Source organism: Juglans regia, chromosome 6 (assembly GCF_001411555.2).
Source record: "Juglans regia cultivar Chandler chromosome 6, Walnut 2.0, whole genome shotgun sequence".
NCBI classification, from domain to species: domain Eukaryota; kingdom Viridiplantae; phylum Streptophyta; class Magnoliopsida; order Fagales; family Juglandaceae; genus Juglans; species Juglans regia.
Window position 1 is genome coordinate 22982359 of NC_049906.1, and position 18339 is coordinate 23000697.

The 18339-nt window shown below is 35.9% G+C and overlaps 3 protein-coding genes across 3 annotated transcripts; 2 read left to right on the forward strand and 1 right to left on the reverse strand.

Annotated features, from left to right (window-relative positions):
* The first annotated feature begins 8977 nt into the window (after window positions 1-8977).
* LOC108998323 lies at window positions 8978-9475 on the forward strand. The gene has a single exon (XM_018974844.1). It carries the CDS (start codon window positions 8978-8980, stop codon window positions 9473-9475), a length of 498 nt encoding a protein of 165 aa, XP_018830389.1.
* Window positions 9470-11329, forward strand: LOC108998327. The gene is made up of 2 exons (XM_018974853.2): window positions 9470-10059; window positions 11260-11329. Exons 1-2 carry the CDS (start codon window positions 9491-9493, stop codon window positions 11261-11263), a joined length of 573 nt encoding a protein of 190 aa, XP_018830398.1. The 5' UTR covers window positions 9470-9490; the 3' UTR covers window positions 11264-11329.
* Window positions 11330-12708: 1379 nt separating this feature from the next.
* LOC108998362 (isocitrate dehydrogenase [NADP]-like) lies at window positions 12709-17020 on the reverse strand. Its single transcript, XM_018974902.2, has 15 exons — window positions 16724-17020; window positions 16597-16640; window positions 16400-16509; window positions 15951-15988; window positions 15768-15845; window positions 15605-15658; window positions 15423-15524; window positions 15161-15252; window positions 14923-15026; window positions 14714-14782; window positions 14516-14631; window positions 14168-14202; window positions 13831-13973; window positions 13072-13194; window positions 12709-12984 (listed from the first exon to the last, which is right to left on the reverse strand). Exons 1-15 carry the CDS (start codon window positions 16770-16772, stop codon window positions 12891-12893), a joined length of 1251 nt encoding a protein of 416 aa, XP_018830447.1. The 5' UTR covers window positions 16773-17020; the 3' UTR covers window positions 12709-12890.
* Between the last annotated feature and the right edge of the window lie 1319 nt (window positions 17021-18339).

The window sequence follows — 18339 nt, forward strand, 5'->3', positions numbered from 1 at the left end:
CCCATCTGGAAGTTGCAAATGATCTTTAAGACTAGACACATCTTGGTTCCCATCAAGTACTTTGGCATAACATAACCTGAGCATCATTATCATATCAAAACAGAGCATCTCACAGAGTAGAGATCATGTTTCACCCCTGTGTTAAGGTTGTGCTATCCCCGGTGGCCAAACCTGGCAGAGACAGAAGTGAAATATTTCCCTTATTCTTATTGGAGCCTCGAGTGTGTATACAAGAAAGATCACATAAAACCACTTTGTTTCTAAAGTGGATGCACTCAGAGACAGAGAAATTGGCACCAACCCAAACAAAGTAGAGCAAAGCATAATAGAGCAGAGACATAGTCAGATACAAAATCAGTACACCATGCCAAAGGTTTTCAGATGCCATATCAAATCAAAACAGAGTATCAAAACATATTTAGATTATTCTCACATACTGAAAACAAAAGTCGGAGCATCTTCCAAATCAATGCACAATTTTTTTCCGATTTTTAATATTGCTCTTTTTCAGATTTCAAAGACAGCGTGACAAAAATATAACTCATGTCTGCACAATGCATGTCAAAAACCTTTTCTCTTTTTCATACAAATTTCATGAATAATACAAATAAACGATCAAGATTGTTTTTCCCAAGTTCTCATTTCATAACAAAAATATGCAAAATTTTTCAGAAAGTCAACCTTAGTCTAAACAATTCATGTAAAGCCTAGCATAGAAATTCCGCTTACCTGACTCTTGCAATGTATTCTCTAAATTCTGAAATTGTACTCTAGCCGCATCACAATAACCTATATTATAATAATTATGAACACGTTTATAACTATACCAAGCTAGTATACCAACTTAACTAACCAAAGTTTATAACCCTTAAGAGATAAAACTGGATAAACCAATCAATAGCTAAGTTTATAATAGCCCAACATTAGTCATAGCATAATCTGTACAACCACTTATTTCAATCCCGAATAAGGTCACAACACACGACACGCCTACACAACCAACCCCACACAACTCTTCACACAAAACATTCATAAAAACCATCCCAAAAGTCGAAATCAAATCAAAAGTAACACCCAAACCAGGCCATGATCATCAACCCAAACAACCCTCTTTTTAATCCAACAATCCTCGTATCAACTCAACAATCCATCACCCAACTTCGATAGTGTCTTATAGACTCTCAACAACCAAACATCAAATCAACATACATTTGCATCTACTCGGGATCCATCCATAGGCTAAGCATCTCCTGCAGTTGATATCTCATCTATGCGATGGATCCCCAGAAGCTTTGCGATGACATCCATCAAGATCTCGAATTGAACACCGCGTACTGTCACGGTGTGAGAGGATGCATCCTTAGACATGGAGCACATCTGCATATAAAACTCCCGAACCATTGAGGGGTATATGTTACCCCTTAATGTGCAGATACTCATCCAGCCTCTCGTCTGGAACACGTCTTGAATACTCTTTTTCTCCCATATGAGGTCGTGGAACTGGTTGATCATGACTTCTAGTTCATGCATCGCTGTTTGAGCTCCGATTCGAGACGTGCACTTGCTTAATCCTTCCCTCCCTCTTTTCCTAGTTGTCAAAAGATGAGTCATACCATAAAAGGAAGAAAAACAAATTTGAGCAATATTAATATTATGATACATATTATGTACTATAATATAAATTATTTCTGGTACGCGTTTGAAGGATAAGCTTATACGTGCGAACGTTTTGGTTATTACATTCACATGTTATATTATCTATTATAAGCATTCCAACATAAGAAAAAAAATAAAAAAATAAAAAAATAAAATAAAAAAAATAAAAAAAACATTTTAATACTGAAAAAGAGAAGTTGAGGGATCAATTGGTGGGTCAATTTGTTTGTCTCACCACTAATACTTGGATATCAGTCCAAAATTTAAATTATATGTTTTTGACTGTGCATTTTGTTGATTATCATTGGACATTGGATAAGAAAATTTTAAAATTTTGTCAAATCAACGATCACAAGGGTGAGATAATTGGGAAGGTCTTGGAGGCCACAATAAAGGAGTGGGGGTTGACCCGAATTGTTACAGTCACAATTGATAATGCCTCGTCTAACGATGTCGCATTGGGACATCTGAAGACCTATCTTAGAGAGGCAAATAAGACAATCATAGGTGGTGAGTGTCTACATGTGTGATGTGCGTCACATATTCTGAATCTTATTGTCACTAATGGTTTGAGGGATCTTCATGACGTGATTGCTCGGGTCTGGATTGATGTGAGATGGGTGAGATCTTCTCCTTCGAGGTTGGAGAAATTCAAGGTTGCTGCAAAGTCTACGGGCCTAACATCTAAGAATGACCTTTGTACTGATATGCCTACACGATGGAACTCAACATTTTTTATGTTGGAGGCTGCCCAAGTATATAAGCTGACATTTACATTATTGGGTGACGAAAATATCCAATATGTTAAATATTTTGATGATCATAGGGGGATTGAGGAAACCCATAGATGATGATTGGGAAATTGTATATGTTTTTGTAGAGTTTTTAAGGCTTTTTTACGATGTTACCACGACCCTATCTGGAACTTTGTACTCTACATCCCATCAATTTTGTCAGCAACTATGTATGGTAAAAGGAGAATTAGATGACATGGCCGCGGGTAGTCACATTAGGCTACGAGAAATGGCATTGGTTATGAGGACAAAGTACAAGTATTGAGGAGATTTTACTAGGGCTAATATTTTATTATATGTAACTGTCGTTTTTTACTCAAGGTTTAAGGTGGATGGCATGGTATTTTGATTGGGCCTTGCGTACGGGCAATCATTGGCAAAGCTTATTGCAGCAAGGGTTCGGGAAACCCTTAGTAGATTATTTGATGAGTTTATCGTCCTGCGAGGTGGTAATATTGCGGCACCTACACCTACCCTCCCAAGTTCCAGAAGTCGAGGTTGAGAAAAGACATAAATTGGACTAGGGTGAGAGGTTGGAGCAGACCCCCTTCATTTGGAGTTCTGTAAAGGCTTAGTTAGAGATAGACAAATACTTAGCAGCAGAGCTTCTACCATTTTCCCGAGACTTCGATATATTAAGTTGGTGGAAGGTGAATGCCGTGAAGTATCCCTTCCTTGGAGAGATAGCTCGTAGTCTTTTAGCCATCCCTGTTAGCACCGTAGCCTCAGAGTCGGCCTTTAGCAACGAGGGGCGTGTATTAGATTCATTTCAAAGTTCATTAGCTCCTACCACTGTGGAGGTTTTGATATGCACGCAAAATTGGATCAAGGAAACTCCAATTCATGTTTTGAATGTACTTGAGTATGAGGAGGCCGACGTCGATGAGGAGGGTGGTGATCAGTCTGGATCTAGTATTTATTTTAATTTCATTTTCTAATTTCTTATTTTTATTTATTTATTTTTATTTAATTGGTATTTATTAATTTCATTTCAAATTTAATTGTTATAGTAATACATGAGACGACATTTATGGCTACCTCCGATGCAGTATGACTTTGTGTGTATTGGACCCACCATTGCCATGGTTTGCACAATTTGTTCCTTAATTGTTTTTTGCATGTATAATTTTGTATAATATTTTGGTATCTAATTATTTTGCTTGTATGTTTTTTAACTTTTATATTCACAATATACATATGCCGAATCCTAATGACTGATCTATGCTCATCTGCCTCTTCTTCATCCCAAATTCCAATGGTCCAATCCCAATCTCGTCTTGGCTAGTACTTTTAATATTTTGTATTTTAATTTTTTTTAATTTTTGTTTCATCTTTATAAGTTTATAATTCTAATTTGTTTTATTTTTAACTTATTAATATTTTAAATTTTATAACTTATTAACTTTTATGATCTTGATTTTCATTCTCACAGCAGTCGACACAACTCACCATTCAGTGAACTCACCGCCACGGTGCCACCCTAAATTGATCAAATTAGAAAGTTATGACTTTGTTTATTTACAATTAATTGTAATGTTGCTACAATAGTTAATAGTACAATTTGTAATATTTAATATTTTTAGAGGAGTTTGTAATATGGTAATAGTTTATTAATTCTCTTAATTTGTATAATTGTAAATTATAATAGCTTATAGTTTAGTGTCTTAGTGATAATTATTACTTAATTAGTTAATAGTTGAAACATAGTATATAGTTAATAGTTCTATATATATATATTTCGATTTTTAAATATATTTATTTTTCTTAATTAAATTTTGGAAAGGATTATGGGCCCAAAGTAGCCATTCTAGGCCATTTAAGGCCCAGATAACTGAGCTAAGTCGAAGGCCCAATAGGGGGGCGGACGGATGGAGGTCTACGCCGGCACCTCGGCAAGCGGACGGGGTACCCTGCCCTTGCCTGGACGGAGGTGGGGTACGGGAAAAAATTTTTCACCCCCGCATATGCGGGGGCGGGGGGTGGGGAAAGGGTGGCCCCGCCCTGTAAGGGGCGGGTAACACCCTTAGATAGAGGTCTCCTAGCGTCCGGCCAAGAACTCTAGGGCCTAGAATGGGAGAGAAATAGATACATGAAATAAAGTCCACAATATTTATAGATGTTCGAGTAAATTGCTTTGACAACATTAAATGCTCGATAAATATTATAGGACTTACTTCATGTATCATCTCTATCTAACTCTAAGCCCTATAGTTCGGTCAAGAACTCTAGGAGATCCAAATCCAGATTTGATATGGCACTTACCATTTCAATGCAAATAGAACCGGGTCTCAAATGAATTTCATCATATCTATCGTAGCTCATCCAGATATTCCTCAAAGTTTGTGATGGAAACATTTTGCAAGCACCAAAATTTTGACTTCAAAGCAGTTATCTTCAAATCAGGGAAAAAAGGGCAGGCAATATAACATCGACTCTCAAAATGTCTCACTATTATTTATTATTTTATTATTATTTTTTATCTAATTTTTTTACTATTTATTATTATTTAATATTCTCTCATTACTTTTTCATTACTATTAATATAAGAATAAATATAAATAGAAGTCACTATTGGAAACATCTATTTTACACACATGATGTAGCATCATCTAGATCACACATTTCTCCAAGTGAATGTTGAGAACAATCAATTAGAAACAGCCACGCAATGAGTGCAAAGTGTACACTACTATAATGACTTCTCTATAACATTACTCTTAACATAATACCTAAGAATACTTGATATCCAAACTTAGGGTACGTTTGGGTAGTGAGAATACTTGAGAAGTGTTGAGAATGTTTGTGAATAGTTATAAGTAGAGATTGGAGTGAGTTTGTGGGTCCCATTGAAAGTATTTTGAGTTGTTTGGATGTGTGAAGTATGTTGAGTTGTTGACTTTTGGGTAAATAGTTGAAAAATGTGTGGGTCCCATAAATATTATAGTGATTTTATTTTTAATAATAAATATTATAATAATTTTTTAATATTAATAAATATTGTAGTGATTTTACTTTATTTTTATATATAATAATGGTAAATATTATAATGATTTTATTTTTAATTTATATATAATAGTGATAAATATTATAATGATTTTATTTATATATATATAATAGTGATAAATATTATAGTAATGTTATTTTTTATTTATATATTATAGTGATTTTATTTTTAATTTATATATAATAGTGATAAATATTATAGTGATTTTATTTTTTATTTATATATTTTAGTGATTTTATTTTTTATTTATATATTTTAGTGATTTTATTTTTTATTTATATATTATAATGATTTTATTTTCATTTACATATTATAATGATTTTATTTTTTATTTATATTTAATAGTGATAAATATTATAATGATTTTATTTTTTATTTATATATTATAGTGATTTTATTTTTTATTTATATATTACAATGGTTTTATTTTTTATTTATATATTATAGTGATTTTATTTTTTATTTATATATTTTATTGATTTTATTTTTTATTAATATATAATAGTGGTAAGTATTATAGAATATTTATGAATAGTTATGAGTAGAGATTGAAGTGAGTTTGTGAGTCTCATTGAAAATATTTTAAATTCGACATGTAAAATATTTTTAAAAATATAAAAATACTTAAAAAGTATTGAAAAGACTTGGTAGCCAAACATAGCCTTAGACTCCACGCCCCGTATCTCTCTCGGGTGATAAGTTTGAAAATTTTCCTAATTTGTAACCGACATATTTGAGCGTCAAAACCCTTCAAATATATATCCTCCCTTTCCTCCACAATATTCCTCCCTCACGGCGATTACCACCCAACGGAGCCTTACGCAGCAAACCGAGAAAACCCACTCTCACAGCCAACCCCAACCGAGACACTTACCTCGCCGGAGACAGTCACAGAAGACGCCGACGGTATGCTCTCCTTCCTCCACGACGGATGTCGACCACATGTTCTTCCTCTGTCCTGTCTTCCTCTACCGTGAATAATCAACTAGTTTCTGTTTTTTTAGCCTGTCCACCGTCGACCACCACAGGGCGTTTGATTTCTGGGTAGCCACAAAATCTGCCTACCGACCTCCTTCCATCAAGCCCGCGCCGCTCCAGTGAGCACACGACCACCCCTCACTCTCATCCTCCGCTCCGTTATTCTCGGTTTAAGACCACAAAACTAATTTTTCCCTCTCTGTACTCCACCACCGTGATTCTCGACTCAGACCACCCAGACCCATCGCAAGGTGCTTTCTCTCTCGTACATCTCTGTTTTGCGTTCTCTCGGTACCGAAACTTTTTCGGCTCTGTCGCACGACCCCTCTGGTTCTCCAGAGCATGTTGCTCCTTTCAAGGTGATGGTGGGCCTATACGACTTCGGCCCTTTCGGTCAAGTGTGCAATACCCGAAATGCCTTCCTAATATTTCATGTGGGCTTGATTATATTTTTATTACAGAAATTATTTTGTTATTTTAACTTTGGGCTTAATTTTAATTGAAAAAATATATTAATTTTGTTTTAGAAAGAAAAGATTTATTACTAAGTATTAAATGATGATTAGATTATGGTAATAATTTACAAAAAAATGATATTAAGTACGTTTAAGTCAAAGTGTCCACGGCTTATTTTGATAGACTACGATATAATATTTTACTAAGTTATTAATTGAAGAGGAAAAGTATGCAATGAGTTTTTTTAAAGAATATTAATATTTATTAATTTTTGTATATAACTAAATATTTTATTAGAATTAATTTCCATAATATGTATTTAACTATGTATATTATTATGACACATTTTTATAGAAATTTTAAGCAGCATGATCATAACGTGCTATAACTATTCTATTTTGCATGAAAGTTGTGTTGTTTACCTATGTTACATATACAACCAATTCTAGGTTAGGTCCATGTTCATGAATCTCGATAAATTATGATAATATGCTTGTAAATAGAATTATGTATGCTATGTCGATTTGGATTGCTAGTTAAAATAGATGTTATGTCATGAAAATCAAATGTATGCCATGTAATGCTTATGTTATGTTAGGTTATGTAATGCTTATGTTAATATGCCATATTTAATCCTATGGCATGCATATGAGTAAGGAGAAAAGATATTTGCAACCGTGAATTGTGCAACCGCTGCGTAATTGCTTTTGAAAAAAGTGAATAAAATATGGGACCCACATGAAAAAAATTAATTTTTAATTATAGACTCCACTCTTTTTCAAAGTGATTATGCGGCGTTTATGCACTTCACAGTTGTATGTAGAATTACTCATGAGTAAGACACCCCATGCAAGTCATAAAGTCAACACGTTCACATGCATTATGATAAGTGAGAATTCATGTGAACAATAAGTAAGCTTTAAAGATTAGCCTTATGTTATGGGTGGATGTGCAAGTCACGGATCTAAACGTGGCCCACCATATGTTATGCTAGGATGTATGCAGTGACAAGGACCTAAGCGTGCTCCACCATATGCTATGCCATGATGTTATGCTATGATTATGTGGTGACACAGATCTAAGCGTGTTTTACCATATGTTATACTATGATTATGCGATGTCACGGACTTAAGTATGGTTCACTATATAATTTATGTTATGATGGCCACTATACAAGTGAAAAACAAGATGAATAAGTTATGCATGAGTCACGTTAGAGGCATGGAGTCCAATATTCATTCATCCATGTTACATGTATTGCCATGATTAAGTTAAAATTAAGTTTATAATATGATATGCTATTACTGATTCTTTGACTAATTATTTTTTTGTTTATTTTTTGATGTCCCAAATAATGGATCAGAGCAAGGGTGCCAAGAGTATATCATTCTCCCAGAAACTTAGACCTTGAATAAGTGTTATGTTTAATGCTTAGACATTTGAATAAGAGTTGATGTCACACATGACTAGTTTATGTTAATTTATTATGTTTTAGCTTTTATATCATGAAACTTGTTATGTTAGGTAAGTATTATGAGTAATGCTACACAACCTCCCCAACTCCACATACCACATTTTTTTTAAATCTTTATATTTTTTAATATTTTTTTAAAATTTTTTTTAAGTTTATTCTTTTTAAAATAATTTTATTTTTCTATTTATTATTCATATATTAAAAATTTGATGAAAGAAAAAAATAATAAAATTTAAAAAATGTGTAGTGTGTGGAGGATGGGAGGTTGTGTAGATTTTTTCAAGTTTTATTATTCAATAAATGAGATATATTTTTATGACGTCGAATCTCTTTATTAAGCATAATACTACGAATGTATGTAACATTCCAAACTTACAAGAATGGATGTTACAATTTGATATCAGAGTCTAGCTCGAGAGATTTTGTAGATTTTTAGACGAAATGACTCTAGGGGAGCCCAAGTTCCCATGCCTTGGCCATTGGCAAAAGTTTGGAAAAATCGTGTAGCAGCAACAACCAGAATTGCAGACTAGCTTTGTTGTGATTTTGTAGCAGCACCCTCCGACCTTTGATGGCAAGTCAGAATTGCTAAATGCTGAAAGGTGGGTCAAGAAGATGGAGAAGATCTTCACGGCGCTTTTCTGTACTGACGATCAGAAAGTAGAGTATGCCACTTACATGTTGGTGGATGCAGCTGATGATTGGTGGTATTATGCACGGGAGCTTTTGCACCAGGAACTCGGTGAAGGAGTACCCATCACCTGGGGTCGCTTCAAGCAGGCTTTTTTAGATCGTTTTTTCTCCCAAGAATTTCAGGAGGCAAGAGCCAGACAGTTTGATGAATTAGTTCAAGGGACAATGACTGTCAAGCGTTATGCTGCAATATTTGTGGAGCTATCTCATTTCGCAAGTTACTTGATTCCAAATGAAGTGAAGAAGGCAGCAAAGTTCGAGCGAGGACTACATCCAAGAATTCAGAGTTGCTTAATACCACTCAGGATCCGTAATTTCACCGACTTGGTTACTCGAGCCACTCTTGTGGAAGAAGATATGAGGGCGAATGCAGAGCTTTCCAATAAGAAGAAACTCAATGATGGAGTACCCATCACCTAGGGTCGCTTCAAGCCAATGTTTTTAGATCGTTTCTTATCCCAGGAACTTCAGGAAGCAAGAGCCAGACAGTTTGATGAATTAGTTCAAGGGACTATGATTGTTGAGCATTATGCTGCAACATTTGTGGAGTTGTCTCGCTTTGCAAGTTATTTGATTCCAGATGAAGTGAAGAAGGTAGCAAAATTCGAGCGAGGACTACATCTGAGAATTCGGAGTCGCTTAATACCACTCAGGATCCGTAATTTCATCGACTTGGTCACTCGAGCCACTCTTGTGGAAGAAGATATGAAGGCGAATGCAGAGCTTTTCAATCAGAAGAAATGCCAACCACCACTACTAGTGCCTAACAAAAACAAGAAGCCTACTCCAAGTAACCGTCCAAGGCCATCTCAGGATAATCAGTCCAACCCAGTTTACAAGATTTGCAAAAAAATGCATTTGGGAAACTGTTTGTTGGGACATAATGCTTGCTTTATGTGTAGAGAGCCAAACTATATGGCCCAAGATTGCCAGAAAAAGAACACATTAGCTCCAGCTAAAGGAAGTGGGCAGAGGGCTACAACACCACCTAAATGTGGTTATAGGTACTCTTCTATTATTTTTTCACTATGCTATAGTCTTGTTTGATACGAGTGTCACCCACTCTTTTATATCGTGTTTTTATGTTTGTTTGGATGTGAGAACACCGAAAAATCTTGATTGTATATTGTTTGTTGCTACACTGACTGGTGAATACATAGCAATTATATACTTAGAAATTGGCCCATAGAAATTCAAGGGAGGCATCTCCCAACGGATTTTGTGATATTTGATATGATGGGATTTTATGTAATCTTGTGGATGGACTGGTTATCTTGAAACCGTGCTTATGTAGAATGCTTTACAAAGGAAGTGGTTGTCTCGAAACCATGCCTATGTGCTGAAATTATTTTGTTTTGCATGAAAAATGTGTTGTTTACCTATGCTATGTACAACCAACTCGAGGTTATCCCATTTTCATGAACCCTTGATGAATTATGACAATATGCTTGTGAATGAAATTATGTATGTTATGCTGATTTAGATTATTTGTTAGAAAAGATGTTATCTCATGAAAATCACACCCATGTCATGTAATGCTCATGTTATGTTATGTTATGTTATGCTATGCTTAAGTTATGTTATGTATGCTTATGTTTGGTTATGTTATGTAATGCTTATGTTAATATGTAATGTTTAATGCTATGCCATGCATATGAGTAGGACATGCCATGAAAGTCATGAAATGAACATCATGTTCACATGCATTATGATAAGATAAGTAAGAAGTCATGTGAACGATAAACAAGCTTTAAAGATTAGCCTTATGTTATGGGTGGATGTGTAAGCCATGGACCTAAGCGTGACCCACCATATGTAATGCTATGATGTATGTAGTGACACGAACCTAACCGTGCTCCACCATATGTTTTTGCGGTGACACGGGCATAAGCATGGTTCATCATATGATTTATGTGGTCAACGACAATTAGACCAATGCACTTATGTTATAACGGCCACTATACAAGTGAAAGACAAGATGAATAAATTATGCATACATCAGGTTATAGGCATGGACTCCAATATTCATTCATCCATATTATATTGCCACGATTATTTCGTGAATCCTACGGAAGTTACTAATGAATGATCTATATGTTATATGTATTTATGACCATGCATGAAAGATTAAAATTAAGTTTACAAAATGGTGTTACTCCTGAGTCTTCAACTTATTTGTTTGCTTTTATATTTTAATGTCCCAGATGATGAAGGTGTTGATACATAGTAGGAGTGCCAAGAGTAGATTATACTCCTAAAGACTTAGACCTTGAATAAGTGCCACGAGTTTAGTTATACTTAGACATTTGAACAAGTATTGATGTCACACAAGACTAGTTTTTTTTTTTTTTACTTTATTATGTTTTCGCTTTTATATCATGAAACCTGTTATGTTAGGTAAGTTTTATAATTCAACAAATGTGGTATTCTTTTATGATGTTAAATCTCTTTACTGGGCATAATGCTACGAATGTCCGTAACATTCCGAACCTACACGAAGGAGTGTTGCAAATAGCCCATCAGATTTTTTACTCGGTGGGAATCTTTGGGAGCTTCAAACCTACCTCTAAAGAAATATCTATTTACAAGATACAGGGGCCTGCAAAAAATTACAGCTAACTTTCAAGTTCCTCTGTTCTTTCTTCTTAAGAACATGGTCCAAGAAACATTAATAAAAATACGTATAGATGAGGGTTAAATTACACACCATAATCAGCTTATCCAGGAAAGCACCCCCGATCTGTGACTCCAATCTCCAGTTCACAAACATCAGGGGCAGTTTGTTTGCATTTGTGTGTTAGACCAACACAACAACACAAACAAAAAGATTTTGAAGAGTTAAAGTTCAGCAATTGTATGTATTCTTCATAATTACCTTCTTATCTTATTGAGACATTTAACATCTTTCAAATTATCATTTGCAAAATCTGCGGCCTGTGGTGGCAAGCAAACTAGTAATAACATATCATAAAGTTTTACAAGAGCATTCAGTGTTCATCATTTTATTTTGGAATGCTCTGTTTTATTCCCCAAATGACAATAACTTCTCTCCTAAGAACAGAGAACTGAATTTATATTTAAAACAGCGAGGAAAATAGAGACAAGAAAAAAAAAAACTAAAAAAAAAAAAAAAACAATCTAAAGATTTAAAGGTTTATACCCCATGAGTTGTAGCAAACCTCAGCATTATGTCATGGGTTGTAGTGATAGCTCAAGGCATGGAAGATGGCCAGAGCTGGGTTGAAAGGTGTGAATAGCAGTTCAGGAGAGTCAGAATGGAAAGGGGTGGTCAAAGTAGTTGATATGCTGCAACGCAGTCGTTTCAGATATGTGAAGAGGATTGGTGGTTTTAGGTCTCGTTCCTTTCACAAAACTTTTCATCTCATCTCATCTAATCATTACAATTTTTTCAAATTTTCACACAAAATAAAATAAACAATTCAACTTTTTCAAATTCCAAAACAAAAATAATATTAAAAAAATATATTCTAAGAATATTTTATTCAACTTTCAACTTTTATTTCAACTTATTGCATTTCATATCATCTGCGAAAACAAACGAGGCCTTAGTTGTGCGGCGTCGTTTAGATAAGTTGCACGGTGTCGTAACACGGTGCTGATTAATAAAGATGATATAAAAGGAGAAATAAGGAAGAAGGAAATCACAGAAGTTCATTTTCAGAATCATCTTTCTTAATTCATCTTCTATCTCTCTCTACTCTCTCTTCTTCTTCTTACCTCAATTCTGGAGATTTGACTATCTTGAACAGAGTCAACACGTAGTGGGTCCATTACACATTATTACCAGGCATATACCCAGGTTGGTGGTGATTGTCTACAACTTTGCTTTGGTAAATAATCTTGCTCTCAGCTCCTCTGCTACAGCATCAATGAACTGTTCTGTATTCAGATACCGAGACCTGGCGACCCTATACAAATCGTGAAAGTTTTTATTGTGTGAAAGTTAAGCATAACAGCAGAAATTTTAACAGAAATATCCTTTAGACAGAAATTACTTGGGCCCATGAATAAGAAGTGCAAGATCCTTAGTCATCTTCCCAGATTCGACAGTTCCAATACATGCTGCTTCCAGCTTCTCAGTAAAATCCGAAAGTCTGGAATTGCCATCCAACTTTGCCCTGATGACATTGATTTGCTCGATTTTTCAAATAAAATACTTCAGTATTAAAAAGAAACATTCAAAAAAAAATTCCTAAAACCTTTAACTTTCAAGAACAAAAGTGGTACTAGAGATCATAGATAATATAAGAAAGGGGAAACCTCCGAGGGTGCAGTGCATGAGACCGGGGTTTACTCTGTAGGGATGGATCCGAAGGGCTTGCCTTGGAGAGGTTCTCCGACATCAAAATATATATAGAAAGGGGAAAATATACACAGCCCCCTAAAACTACCATACATTTTGTAATTATCACACTCCCTCAAGGCTATCAATTTTGGCAAACACCCCACCTCAAACTACCAAAAAATTTCAACACACCCTCTTTTCCCTCTAAAAAGTCAAAATTTTCCCCTATAATGGGGAAAAAACTAAAAGCAATAAAAAAAAAAAGTGACCGGTCATTTAAATTCTATTTATGAAGGCTTTTTGCGTCACCTATTTTACGGGCAGGATTATTGCAATTTTTAGGTCGTTTTGGGGAGGGGGCGATGTCTGGAATCGATAGTATGGGGCTAATTGCAAATCAATTGGTAGTTTGAGGGTTATATAAATTTTCTCAAGTAAGAAATCATTTTGATACAATGATATGCAATACCTGTGTGCAAGACCCCGTGTCCAAGCAAAGATTGATGCTATGCTGTTTGTGCTGGTTTCACCTCCTCTCTGATGAACCCGGAAATGGCGGGTTACAGTCCCATGGGCTGCTTCAGCTTCAATGGTTTTTCCATCTGGGCACACCTGAAATACCAGTCCAACCTTTTACCGATCAAAGAAAATAACAAACACCAGTCCAACCTTTTGTGACCCAGAAGAAGGATATCTTATATGAAATAACAAACATGCGAAGATATTATATGCTAGAAAGTCAACCTTGAGCAGGTGGAAAATGGACCTAAAAAGAAAGCAGGAAAAAAAATGAGAACAAGATATACCAGTACTGAGGTCATCAGCCCAAGAGATCCGAATCCTGTACCAATGATAAAGAGTTATTTGTCATAAACCAAACACAGATGATTAAATACCTAGTCTTTCCACAAAAAGCAATGTCACTCACCAGCCTTTTATTTATCATTCTCCCGTCATCCTGTGATGTGGCATTAAATGATTGGAAAACTATTTGTTATGTTTCACTTGTCAACTAATCATTTGATGCCATATCAAGGGATATTGAGAGGATGATGGTTAAAAGAATGATGAATAGCATTTTTCATCCAAAAAAGAACCAAAATTTACAAAGATCAACATGTGATTTGCAGGTATTATCACATATAGATACAAACCTTGGGCTAAGAAATCACTCTGCACATCCCCATCATAATTTTTGCATGCCCAAACATAGCCTCCTTCACTTTTAAGAGCATATGCTACCATATCATCTATTAGACGGTGTTCATACCTATCAATTCAGCCATATAAGTTGATGCAAAACTAGTTAAACTGGATAAACTATAACTAGTATGATGTACTGGATATCTCACCATATCCCTGCAGCCTCAAACTTAGACTTCCATTGGGTTTCATAAATTTCCTGAAATATGTCCTTGAATCTTCATGAAAATCATGTGGTAAGCAAATCACAATACATAACCAGAAAGGTAGACACTAAATTTCAAAACGGAAAAAGAAGAAAGAAAAGGTAAATTGTTGAAAATCAAACAGCCTCTTCAAGTATTAGGTGACAGCATACCTTCCATCGTATTTCTTAAGAATGGTGTTTTTGGTGCTAAGATAAAGTGGCCACCTCTTTAGGTATGCAGTGTTCATTGAAGCCTCAGCAAAAGCACAAATGGACTGTTATCAAAGTCCAAAAATGACAACAATAAGTAAACACTAAAAACTCCAATATCTTCTAGCAAGTAAACTTCAAGTCAGGCACCAAGCAAAAATGGGAATGAGGATAAAAGAAAAGGATTGATAATCTGGACCTCATCGGTGTTGTACATGGATAGAGCTACACCTCCAGCACCAGTAAAGTTGAAAACTTCGAACTCTTTCTTCTCATCATGTCCATCAGGTACTGCAGAAACTCCAATTTCCCTTATAAGATGATCACATACTAGGAGGGCATTGATGGAAATATAGGACTGAAAAACTAAGCTGAATTCAGCTTTTGTGCAGTAGTTTGGCTAATCTCTGTGAAAAGCAAAATTAACATGACAATGAAAGCCATAGGAAATAGAATTTTACCAAAAACCAATTTAAGCTTTCCAGATCCCTGTATAACAGTATCAGTTGCTCGGTACTGATCACCAAAAGCATGTCTTCCAATGCATATTGGCTTGGTCCAACCTGAAGTGAAAATCAATTAAATCTGCACACTTATCTTAATCATACGAAGAAAATGGGCATATCAAGAAAACATAACAAACCTGGGACAAGTCGGGGGACGTTTTTGCACATGATTGGTTCTCTAAAAACAGTGCCTGTGGTAAATGGAAAGCAGAGTAGCTCCTTGCATTAAATACAAATCTGGAACAAATATCAGGAAATAAAAAGAACTAAAACAAAAATCCATCAGGGACATCAATTCACCATTTAAAATGTTCCGAATTGTCCCATTTGGACTCTTCCACATTTGTTTCAAGTTGAACTCCTTGACACGAGTTTCATCTATAAAAAACCAAGCCATTTTTAAGCACGAGCTACGTAATAAGCCAAAGATTTATTCCCTATTAAAACATGTACATCGTTCCAGCTGAACCTAAGAATGCATACCCGGTGTTATAGTTGCACACTTTATTGCTACATTATACCTACAAAAGGCCAAATAATAAGAATAATTAAGGGATGAAAAAGTCTCGTGCACAGTTTTGAATGAGAGAAATAAATGGAATTGAAGGGTAGCAAAAGTTTAGAGAACTGATAAGTCAGATAAGTAAGAACTTTCCACGGCATTTGACAAAAAAATGCACAAATTTAACAACCGTATAAGCTGTATAGGAGCCTCTTTCCTCGAGACAATTCTAACTAGCAAATATAACAAAGCCACATTTTGTAGGTGCAAGTCTTACAAAAGTCAACATATCCTTTTTTGATCGGGCAAAAGTGAACCTATCCTATAGCTGTAGAGATTAACAAATGAAAGAAGAATAATCATGAATTATGTCATGAATTCGAAAGAAATATACTAACAATAAGAGGGGGAAAAGGATAAGAAAGATTACATAAGAGTAGCTTGAGCACTTTCAACTGTGACTCTATCATTTGTTGCATCCCGATTAGCGAGGCCAAGATCAAAGTACTTGATATCCAACTCCACAAAGGGAAATATAAGCTGTGGAAAATCAATACAAAGAAGTTATATATAATTATATATAGAATGAAAAAATATGGCATGATTGATGGAGAAGAAACAAAAGACCTTATCTTTGATGGATTTCCAAAAGACTCGAGTCATTTCATCTCCTGCATCGTATGAATACAAAGTTACGACGGCATGGTTCTGGGTAAAGCCAATGAAAGAAGTAGGAATTCAGTGGAGTAATTACCGTCCATTTCAACGATGGGGTTAGCCACCTTTATCTTATCGAAAGCCATCTTCCTCTTCTTCTCCTTCCTCTTCAATTTTCCCCCAAAGTCTTCGACTTCTCCGCTAGCTTCTGCTTTTGATCTTCCGGCCTTGTCTGCTCTTTTTTTTTTTTGTTTTTTGTTTGTTTTAGTAGTGTCTATCGAATAAACAATGGAGTTCCGATTCCTCCATTCGTTGGGTATTGGAGAGGACCCCCATTTCGAGACTACCTTTCACTCTCATTTTTCTTCACGTTTAACATCATGCCCTTGAGAAGAGTTCGATCGCCACGTTCTTCGCGAGAAAGGGACAAAATATTACAAAGGGTGTAAAAAATGTTTTTCTATCATTAATTCAATTTTTGTATAAACCAACTAAAATTTTTTGAAAAAATCTAGCTGACGTTCTTTTCACCTTCTAATAAGAAGCTGATACATTAATTATCTTCTAAAGAAGGTAAAATAAACCTATCCACGTAGAATTAAGATTCTTATAATCTAAAATAATTAAATCTAAACCTATCATGGTGTCCACCAAAGGTGGCCGGCAACCACCTCCAAGTGGCGAGAGACCACCACAGCCCCAACACAGTGATGGCACTAAATCCGGCCACCCAATATCGGATTCGATCGAATCTGACCACATTGATATTCAGTCATTTCCAACTGCTACCGAAACAACAACCAATTTAGTTATTTTTGTAATTAGTCTAACTGGAAGGAATAAAATATATCATGCCCAAAGTAAGCATACTAGGCTCAGCCCAAGGGAGGGGGTCTCATCAAGAGGAAAGGAAGATAAGATAAGGAAGGAAAGATGGAACAAAAAAGCGGAAGAGATGGAAAAATGTCAAGAGAAAAGAGGTGATATGACATAAACGAGGCAAGATGTGACATAAAGCAAGGGATGAAGATAGAATAAAAGGGAGAGAACCAGACGACCTCAAAGACTTTTAGCCAAGCTTCTCCTTCAGCTTCTTCAACCTCACGACAGGAGCTCGAGCAAGAATATCTTTACTAGAAGATTGACCTCTGAGATCCATTGTACTGTGAAGAAGAGAGGCTATGAGATACTCTAAAACAAGCATATTATAGTGGATCTCCCTACTAGGCATGAGGTTGTGAGGATGTCTTAGCAAGAGTGTGGTAGTCCATAAGGCCGAGGGAATGACCGTGTTGGAGAAGAGTGCAGACTCCCTTGAGGCCAAGGGAATGCCCCAGTTGGAGGTGCCCAAGCACAAGTCCATTGTTGATCATGAGGCTGAAGGAATGCCTGTGTTAGGGACCACAGCTGGCAGCGAGGTCGAAGGTGCTCCCGAGTCGGAGCTATCAGGCGATCATGGCTCCGCAGGTACATCCGGGTAGGCTTCGAGGAAAGATAGTGCCGGAATGTCACTCGCAGGGGGTGTAGATGCTTCCTCCCACGTCACTTCCCTACCCCTTTGGTAGCTGGTGCATAGGGGGGAGACCTCCAGAGTTGGAGGAAGTGAAGCCCTATGGGCCAGCTCGGGCTGAGGCCATTAGTCGGCAGGCCGACAAGTTGAGGCCTTCTTATTTTCAGTAAGACATTTCCCTTGTTGTATGTTTACAGTTTCTT

What these genes read in the sequence shown, in the direction of transcription:
- LOC108998323 (XM_018974844.1), top strand. Translation starts at nt 8,978, where the DNA reads ATGGAGAAGATCTTCACGGCGCTTTTCTGTACTGACGATCAGAAAGTA.
- LOC108998327 (XM_018974853.2), top strand. Translation starts at nt 9,491, where the DNA reads ATGTTTTTAGATCGTTTCTTATCCCAGGAACTTCAGGAAGCAAGAGCC.
- LOC108998362 (XM_018974902.2), bottom strand. Translation starts at nt 16,772, where the DNA reads ATGGCTTTCGATAAGATAAAGGTGGCTAACCCCATCGTTGAAATGGAC. An exon ending in CCCCATCGTTGAAATGGACG is followed by an intron (nt 16,641 to 16,723) that starts GTAATTACTCCA and finishes CATACGATGCAG; the next exon opens with GAGATGAAATGACTCGAGTC. An exon ending in TTTGAGGCTGCAGGGATATG is followed by an intron (nt 14,632 to 14,713) that starts GTGAGATATCCA and finishes CTGAATTGATAG; the next exon opens with GTATGAACACCGTCTAATAG.